Source organism: Spermophilus citellus, assembly GCF_964194105.1.
Source record: "Spermophilus citellus genome assembly, chromosome: 15".
Lineage (NCBI taxonomy): Eukaryota > Metazoa > Chordata > Mammalia > Rodentia > Sciuridae > Spermophilus > Spermophilus citellus.
The window spans coordinates 43,467,147-43,477,286 of record NC_138195.1 but is presented as its reverse complement, the minus strand read 5'-3'; the positions used below and the strand labels follow the sequence as shown (position 1 = coordinate 43,477,286).

At 44.1% G+C, this 10,140-nt stretch overlaps 1 protein-coding gene across 1 annotated transcript in view; it reads right to left on the bottom strand.

Moving 5' to 3' along the window:
• Positions 1-2,490: 2,490 nt before the first annotated feature.
• Positions 2,491-10,140, bottom strand: part of HKDC1 (hexokinase domain containing 1) — a gene marked incomplete at both ends in the record, with an annotated part of 46,735 nt that continues 39,085 nt past the window's right edge. Inside the window, 2 exons of the mRNA XM_081268137.1 lie at positions 2,491-2,638; positions 8,092-8,325. Coding sequence (XP_081124263.1) covers positions 2,491-2,638; positions 8,092-8,325 — 382 coding nt within the window. The remainder of the gene's footprint in view (positions 2,639-8,091; positions 8,326-10,140) is intronic.

Below are 10,140 nucleotides of genomic sequence, written 5' to 3'. Positions count from 1 at the left end.
AGTAAGACAAATCTCAAAGGTGATCATTTCTCCAAAGAGGAATAACCTCAAAATATGAAAAGATAAATTGAACAAATCTGTACATGTCTCCAGGGATGTGTAACCTTAAAGTATTTTTTAAAAAGCCAATGCAGTGGCGCAAGCCTGTAATCCCAGCAGCTAGAGAGGCTGAGGCAGGAGGATTGCGAGTTCAAAGCCAGCCTCAGCAAAAGTGAGGCGCTAAGCAACTCAGTGAGACCCTGTCTCTAAATAAAATTTTAAAAGGGCTGGGGATGTGGCTCAGTGGCTGAGTGTTCCTGAGATCGGTCCCTGATACCTGCCCCCCAAAATAAAATTTTTAGGTTAATTTTAGTTAATCTAGGACCTGCTCTCAGCAGAGTCACCACACATCATCCTTCAGGGTCTCTCATCTGTTCCCAGCCTCTCTCACTGTTTTGGATTCAGCCTCCTGCATTCTGTCTGTCTGAACATCCTGCTTCAGCAGTAGGTGACATTTGGCACTGGGAACATCTCTTCATGCAGAGGTACACTGCCACTCTTTGTGGAGTTGAAGCACTATATAAGTCAGCATGTAATTTAGTGCATAAAATGAAATCAACCTGGCCCATCTGCAAGACTATTTTTCTCCTTTTTGTTTCCCAGGATGACAGCCTCGATTTTTGCAAGGAAGATTTCCTAGAAACTTTTGTTTGTCCTCATGCCTCTCTTCAGTAAGTATAAATAAGAATGACTCAGTAGTAGGGACACTTGAGCAATTGAAAAAATGTCTGAGAAAAAAAAAATAATAAAATAAAATAAATTGATGAAAAAAAAATGTCTGAGAAAGACATTATAATAATCTGACCCTGATGGCACACACCTGTAATCCCAGCAACTTGGGAGGCTAAGGCAGGAGGATTGCAGGTTTGAGGCAAGACCCAGCAACTTAATGAGACCCTGTCTCAAAATGAAAATAAAAGGGCTGGAGATAGAGCACCTCTGGATTCAATCCCCAATTCCAAGGGGCGGGGGAGAAAAAGATATTATTATTATTAATTTTTTTTTGTTATAGGTGGACACAACACTTTTATGGCATTTATTTTTATGTGGTGCTGAGGATCGAACCCAGTGCCTCACATGTGCCAGGTGAGCATTCTACCGCTGAGCCACAATCCCAGCCCAAGAAAAAGATATTGTTATCTGCTAGGCCAGATAAGGATGTAACTAGGTAACAAGAAAGTCACAGACAGTTCAGAGAAAGAGTAGGAGGGAAGAATGAAAGAGAGAGAAATGGGATGTCCACTGGAGAAAGAGTCAAGGATAGGCCAGTTCCACACAGTTCTGGAGAACAGAAGGGAGATAAATGGGTGTGGGGAGGGGCCCAGTTCAGGGAGGGGAATGTAACCAATGGAGGTTGAAAGAGGACCCCAGTCAACTCCAGTTCAAAAGTGAACGTTGCATATTCTGCTAAGGGTATTGTATTAGTCGGTCCAAACATTTCCTCCAGCTGGCATGAAGTTTGGACCAAAGAGATCTTCAGCGCCTCCTGACTCTACGGCTTCCTTTTTTTTTTTTTTTAATATTTATTTCTTTTTAGTTCTCGGCGGACACAACATCTTTGTTGGTATGTGGTGCTGAGGATCAAACCCGGGCCGCACGCATGCCAGGCGAGCGCGCTACCGCTTGAGCCACATCCCCAGCCCTCTACGGCTTCCTTATCCTTCCAACAGGACAAGGAGATACAAGGGAGCCTCCCAGAGCAAAGATCAACACCTCATGCCAAGTTTCTTGGGAAACCAAATATTTTTTTATTCAGTGACTGGATTTCATCTACCTAGCAGACCTTGAAAAGCCATCCACGCAGCAACGCAACCACGAAAAAGATGCCTCAAGCACATGCTGTGACACACACTGAGGAACAAGATCCCACAGGGTGCTTGTACAGCTTCCTGCAAGCACAGAATGACTCCCGTGGGGCACTGGCCAACCAGCCCCTCTGCCTCTCGGGCTGAACACTCCAAAGTCTTTGTTCTTGCCTCACATTTGAAGTCGACGTGATGAGCTGAGCACAAGTTAGATTATAATCCCCTGGTTTATTGCATGAGTCTCTCATCCTCTGAATTGTTCATCCACAAGTGGACAACCCAGGGTACTCCTCGAGCATCTCAGGGAGGAACTCAGTCACCCGGGCCGTGGGGGCAGACTGACTGTGTTCCCAAGCCCAGCAGCCACAGGACCCAAAGCCACAGAAAGCAGATCTCTCAGGCCAGAGACTTCGATTTCACAATTTGGGTTATTGTTGGCCCTAACGTATACCGAATGGAGATGTCATATAATGTCACTGCAAAACCAGTAACAAGATGCTAAGAGTACCCGAGAACCTGGGGTCCTCTTTCAGCCACCAAGAAGGTAAAGTCCGTCGGAGGTGGCCTTTTGGTCCCTGACCCACTCATCTGCCAGAGGAAGGGTTGGTGAGTATCCGAGGTGCGTCAGGCCCGACCTTGGGGACTCCTAGTTCTCCTTCCATGACTGCTGTGTCCTCTTGGCCACAGCAGTGATGAGAGCTGCTCCCTTTCCACTGCCGTCTTCTGACAGCATGAACGCCACGTCACTCTGGGGGGCGAGTGCTTTCACTGTTTCCTGCAGTACCCGGGAAAAGCTGTGAAAAGGAGAGAAATGTCATCAGCCCTTGCAGATGGGAGATGCACATTTATAACTCTTCTGATCTAGTTTTGTCCTCCCAGCTCATTTCTCAAGTCGTGCCTTTTATTGAGCAACTACTAATGCCAGGGATTGTTCCAGGTGTTTTACCTACAGAATAACGGAGAATAACAAATAGCGCTCAGATATGATTACTACTCTCTCTACAACATAAAGATACAGTTGAGAGATGTGTCTGAATTTGTACAACTAATCAGTTTATCAAGATTGGCCTTTTTCCAAAACTTTCATTCATTGTTTAATTTTGGGTTTAAAATTTCCCCCAACTTTTTACTTCAAAAATTTTTAGGCTTTCAGAAAAGTGAAAAAATAGTCCAGTGGACACTTGTGACCCTCCACTCAGACCCAACAAGTTAAAACTGGGCCCTGGTTGCTCTATCCACTGACACCCACCCATCCCCCTCTCATTTTCCGTAAGTCACGCCATCTGCATCACAGTGGCCCCTGGCCTTTCTCGGCTGTCTTTCGAGGTATTAGATCCATCTGAACGGCATGTTCAGGGTCAGAGTCGTCAGGCTAGTGTGTGGGGTCAAGGTGTGTTTAACAGAGGCCCCGGGCACTTAGCTAGAGAATCCTGGGTTTCCTGAATGGTACAGGTGCTGGTCATCTCAGAGGGCCAGCCTGCTCTGAACCAACTCTGACGCCCAGCCAGAGGGCAGCCTGGGGAAACCACTGCAGCTCCCTGGGGTCTTAGGGGTGGTGAGCCCCAAACTGCCAGGGACAGAGGAGAAAAGGGCTTGGCAGTCAAGCCATTTTGTCCCCCACACACACTTAAGTACACAATTCAATAATTTTTAGTATTGTCACAAAGTTGTACAATTATCACCATTAGCCTAAAAGAGAACTCCATACCTATTAGTGGTCATCTCCATTCCTATCCACAGGACCCCTCCCCAGCAACCACCAATTTATGTTCTATCAAAATAGATCTGATTATTCTGGGCATTTCATATAATAAAATTGTACAAAATTTCATTAGGTAGCCTTTACTGTCTGACTTTGGTCATTGAACATATTTTCAAGGTGCACCAATATTGTCCATGTGGCCGTACTTCACTCTCTTTTTTATGGCACAATAATATTCCATTATAGAACTATATGATATTTTGTTTATTGACTTATCAGCTGATAGACACTTGGGTTGTTTCTACTTTTTAGCTCTTATGAATCATCTTGCTATGGGTTCTTTTGTGGAAATAGGTTTTCAGTTCTCTTGGGTACACCTAGGAATAGGATTGCTGGGTTACAGAGTGATTCTATGTTTATCTCTTTTAGGAACTGTCAAATTGTTTCCCAAAGTAGTCACATCAGTTTGTGTTCCCTCCTCAGTGTATGGGGGTTCCAACTGGATCACATCCTCAGCAACAGTTGCTATTGTGTCTGTCACCTAATAGACATCCCGGGGGGCGGGGGGAGATGTTATATTATGGCCAATTTGCATTTTCCTAGAGACTAAGATATTGTACACCTTTTCCTGTGCTCATAGCCATTTGTGTATCTTCTTTAGAGATGACTGCACAGCCTTCATCCATTTGCTATTTGGGTAATTTGTCTTTTTAAGTTGAGTCCTAAATAATCTTTTCTAGATATAAGTCTCTTGTCAGATATATGATTTACAAATATTTTCTCTTATTTTGTGGGTTGTCTCTTCTTTGTGGTGTCCTCTGAAGCACAACATTTCTTCTTATTTATTTATTTAGGTATAGTGGATTGAACCCAGGGTCACTTAACCACTGAACCACATCCCCAGCCCGTTTTTTGTATTTTATTTAGAGACAGGGTCTCATTGGGTTGCTCAGGGCCTCACTAAGTTGCTGAGGTTGGCCTTGAACTCACAATCCTCCTGTCTCAGACTCTCAAGCCACTGGGATTACAGGCATGCGCCACTGCTCCCAGCAACATTTTAAAATTTGGTGGGGGGGCAGGGGGTGGGGTACCAGGGATTGAACTCAGGGACACTTGACCACTGAGCCACATCCCCAGCCCTATTTTGCATTTTATTTAGAGACAGGGTCTCACTGAGTTGCTTAGCAACTTGCTGTTGCTGAGGCTGGCTTTGCACTCCTGATCCTCCTGTCTCAAACTCCCAAGCCGCTGGGATTACAGGCATGTGCCATCTCACCTGGCACGTTTTAATTTTTTTTTTAAGTTGTAGGTGGACACATTACCTTTATTTTATTTTTATGTGGCGCTGAGGGTTGAACCCCATGCCTCATGCATGCTAGGCGAGCGCTCTACCCCTGAGCCACAACCCCAGTCCCATTTTTAATTTTTGATAAAGTACAATTTGTCTTTTTTTTTGGTTATTGTTGCTTATTTCTTTTTTTCTTTTTATGTCAGATTTAAGAAACCATTATCTCATCCAAGGTCACAAAGATTTACATACATTTTCCTCTAAGATTTTTCAGTTTTAGCTCCTCCATTAGGGCTTTGATTCATTTTGAGTTAACTGCCATGTGTGGTGGGAGGCAGGTGTCCTACTCTGTATTCTTGTTGGTGTCTACCCAGTTGTCACACCGTGGGTTGAAAAGACTGGGCTTTTGCCATTGAATGGCTTTGGTGCCTTTATCAAAAATCAATTGACCTATATATAAGGGTTTATTTCTGGATTGTCAATTACATTCCATTGATTTATATGTCTGTATTTATGCCAGTACCATACTGACTTAATCACTGATTTTAAAATCAGGAAATGTGAGTTTGAAAACTTTAAAAAATATTTTTTTTTAGTTGTCAATGGACCTTTAATTAATTAATTTATTTACATGTAGTACTGAGAATCAAACCCAGCGTCTCACACCATCCTAAGCAAGTGCTTTATCACTGAACTACGACCCTAGCCCTACAACTTTCTTATTATTCAAGATTGTTGGGGCTGTTCTGGGGCCTTCCATTGAATACATATGAATTTTAGGAGCAGCTTGACAATTTCTCCAAAAAAACCAATTGGATTTTTCCCCCCAGTGCTGGGGATAGAGCCCAGGGCCTCACACATGTTGGGCAAGTGCTTCACCACTGAGCTGCAAACCCAGCCCAGATGGGATTTTGATAGGGATTATGTGGAATCTGTAGATCAATTTGGGTATTATTGCTCTCATAGTAATATTAAGTCCTTCAGTCCATGAACATGAGATGTCTCTCCATTTACCTATATTATTTTTTCTTTATTGTCTTTAGATGTTTTGCAATTTTCAGAGTAAAAATCTTATACTTCTTTGGTTAAGTGTATTCCTAAGTATTCTGTTCTTTTGATGCTATTGTAAGTGGAATTGCTTTCTTTTATTTTTTATTTTTATTTTATTTATTATTTTGTGTGTGTGGTGCTGAGGATTGAACCCAGGGCCTTGTGCATGCAAGGCAAGCACTCTACCAACTGAGCTATATCCCCAGCCCTATTTATTTATTTTTACGTGATGCTTAGGATCGAACCCAGTACCTCACATGTGCTAGGCAAGCACTCTACCACTGAGCCACAACCACAGTCCCAGGAATTGCTGTCTTAGTTTCATTTTTAGGCTGTTTATTGAAAGTATATAAAGTACAATTGACTTTTTCACTGTTCTTATTGTTGTACCAGGGACTAAACCCGGTGTGCTCTACCACTGATCTACATCCCCAGCCCTCTTCATTTTATTTTATTTTATGAGGCAAGGTGTCACCAAATTGCCCAGGCTGGCCTCAAACGTGGGAGCCTCCTGTCTCAGCCTGCTGAGGAGCTGGATTTACATGTGCCACCATACCCAGCTACAATTGACTTTTGTGTATCCATTTTGCATCCTGAACTTTGCTGAACTTGTCTACTAGCTTGAGTATTATTTTTGAGTGTGTGTGTGGATTCCTTAGGACTTTCTCTATATGAAATCATGTCATTTGCAAATAAAGACAGTTTTCCCTGGCCTTTCCAATAGAATGTTCTTTGAAAACTTTTCTTCCCTAACTGCCATGGCTAGATTCGATATTGATTTTCCCCTTGAGGGTCACATATTTTTAGTCTGGATTCTGAAAGCCTCACCCATGAATCAATCCTTGTCTGAGAGATAAAAAGCCATGTGATCAGCTGGTGGCCACACTCGAGACAGGACATTGCTGAGCAACAGTGGTGAAAGTGTACTTCCTTGACTTGTCCCTGAGCTTAAAAGCAAAACACCAGCTCTTTTTGGAGGGCAGCGACCTGGGATTGAATTCAGGGGCACTCGACCACTGTGCCACATCCCCAGTGCCATTATGTATTTTATTTAGAGATAGGGTCTCACTGAGTTGCTTAGGGCCTCCCTAAGTTGTTGAGGCTGGCTTTGAACTCGCGATCCTCCTGCCTCAGCCTCCCAAGCTGCTAGGGTTACAGGCGATCACCACGGTGCCTGGCTAAATCTCCCACTCTTTTACCATTACATACGTTAGCTGTGGGTTTACACAGATGCTTTTTACCAGGTTAAGGAAATTTCTTTATTCCTAGTTTGTGGAGGGCTTTTATTATGATGAGTGTTAGATTTTATCAAGTTCTTTGCACCCATTGAAATAATCATATGGTTCCTATCCCTTGTTCAAGTTTTGATTCAAGGGACCAGACCAAAACTCTGTGACCCCCAGGGGAACACCAAGAGAAGATGCCCGTCAATTACCCACAGCAGAGCAAGGGCTAGGGGTTGAGGCTCACCATAACATCAATGTCTCCGTGAATACAGTTCAACACAAATGGAAATTTTAGAAGCTAGCTATTTCATCACATTTTTGCCAAATAAATGCAAAACACTAAATAAAATAATAGCTTTCATTATTAGAGCTATTTAAAACTAATCCCCACAACAACGTATGAGGTGGGTAAGATTTCGGTCCTCATTCTACAAAAAGAACTGAGGCTCAAAGAGGGTGTGAAGCAGCCGGAGGCCTCCCAGCCTCCACTGGGTGGAGCCAACAGTCAAACCCACGTTTTGCAACAGGGGCTTTTCGTCCTTCTGTCCCAGGACTCTGAGCTAAGAAAATTATCACCAGCTCATATTGGACAAGAGCTCTGTGCCCTGCAAAATAATCAGGTCTCTTTACTACCCTGTGGGGTCAAGTGGGAATATAATAACATGGTTTTCAAGTATGATGCAGAGAGCACTTGACACAAATTAATTCATTTAATCCACATGCATTTTGCCCTGAGAGGTAGGGATCACTGGGGCTGGCCTGTCACAGATGAGAAGCCTGGGGTTCGGAGAGGTTGGCTAATATTCCCACACGGTGCCACCAAGAAGCAGAGGCACCTAGACTCCCCTCTTGTCTCTGATTTGACCCTGTCCTTCCTACCCATGCCAGCCCCCTGCCAGCCAAGGGTGGGGGCACCTCTCCTACGTTGACCGCCAGCACAGCTCCTGCCCCACCCCATTCCCGGCTCCCAGGGCCACTCACTGAGGGTGCAGCTTGTACAGGGTGCCGTCCACACCCACGGTGATCTTCAGGTGCTCCAGCCCCTGGTCTTCTCTCCTCTTTTCCACGATGGCAGCCAGGCCTGCGCCACAGAGCTGGGCCGCCCTGCGGGACACGGCTCCACACACCTCCTTCACCACAATGCTGTCCTCACATGTGCTGTCCAGGCCCAACTGCTGCAGGATCCTCCGGACCTGGAGGAGGGCCAGCCGGTCGCTGTGGGCAAGCAGAGAAGGATGTCAGCCCCCGTTTGCTGGGGCTCTGGAACCTGGGCAGCTTGACCACACTTCCCTGCCCCCCACGCATGTCCTGGCAGGAAGAAAGAGAAAATGATCCAGGCAAAGGCGAAGCTGGAACAGAATGCTTAGAAGCTGACACTCAAGAGGCTCCACCAGCCCAAGAAGTTCCGTCATCTTTAAAGAGCAAAGTGTGAGCACCTCTGGTGTTAGGCATGCTCACACCCCTCATCTCACTAGGCACTAATGTTAGAGTCAGCAACCAATATACCAGAGGCCCATTTTTTAGAAGAAGAGTCTGGGGTTCAGAGTGCTGGAGACCTGCCTTCTCAGACAGCAGAGAAGAGAGGTTCAAACACAAGCCCCCTCCCACCAACTCTAGCACTCTCCCAAGGACCAGCTCCAGGACTCTGCCCCCATTCATTGGGAGCCAAATTTTCTTTCTGCTTAACTTTTTTTTTTTAATTTTTTAGTTGTTGACAGACCTTTATTTTATTCATTTATTTATATCAAACCCAGTGCTTCACACATGCTAGGCAAGTGCTGTACCACTGAGCCACAACTCCAGTCCCTCTGCTTAACTTTTTCTGATTATCTGCTTTCTCTTCCTAACTACAATAGAGCTATATTCTTAGCCGAAGCCAGCACAGGGCTGAGTACATTCAATGAGTAAAGGAACAAATGAAGATAAAATATTTAGCTGGGTGTGGTAGTGCGAGCCTGTAATCCCAGCAGCTCAGCAGGCTGAGGCAGGAGGATTGCAAGTTCAAAGCCAGTCTCTGCAACTTAGCGAGGCCCTAAGAAACTCAGCGAGACCCATTCTCTAAATTAAATATTAAAAAAGAGCTGAGGAATAGCTCAGTGGTTAAGCACTCCTGGTTTCAATCCCTGGTACCAAATAAGAAAAGGGGTGGGCACCAAAAAGGACTGTAAATTTATGCAGAGAAACTGTCATCATAGGGACAGACTGGCCTCAAGTCTAGACCCTAATTATTTCCCAGGAAACTAGTGGTAACAGGTGATACTTACATAGAGTTCTGAATATCAACCTAAACAATGTGAAGTTAATCTTTGACTGTCTCAGAGATACTCAGGGAAGATGTGTGTTATCAAGAAAGAATAACTGTGAAATAACTTAACGTGGCCAGAAAAAGGATTGAGCAGGTACGTACCTATAATCCCAGCAACTCAGGAGGCTGAGGCAGGAGGATTACAAGTTTGAGGCCAGCTCAGAAACTTAACAAGATTGCTAAGTTTTTGAGAATATTTAATGCCATGGAAAATATTCATGACATAGTAAAGAACAGATTATAAAATATTATGTTTGCCCTTGGTTTTTGGTTTGTTTTAATGTCATGCACAGGCCAAAATAAAACAAAAAACCACCACACACTCAAAAACAAGAAAACAGAAGGAAAGCTATTCAGATGTTGGTAGGATTACTGTCCTCTTATTTTCTTCCTTTTTCTTACCCATATACTTAAAACTTTTTTAAAAAAAATAAGTGAAGGGGCTGGGAATGTGGCCCAAGCGGTAGCGCGCTCGCCTGACACGCATGTGGCCCGGGTTCGATCCTCAGCACCACATACAAAGATGATATGTCTGCTGAAAACTAAAAAATAAATAAAAAATTTAAAAAATAAGTGAATGAAATTTGTATGGTTAAAAAAAAAATTAGCTGTGTGTGGTGGTGCATGCCTATAATCCCAGCTACTCAGGAGGCTGGAGCAATGAACATCAACGACTGGTGATATCACAGAAGAAAGACAGACAGCTCAGTACCACCTATGAAATA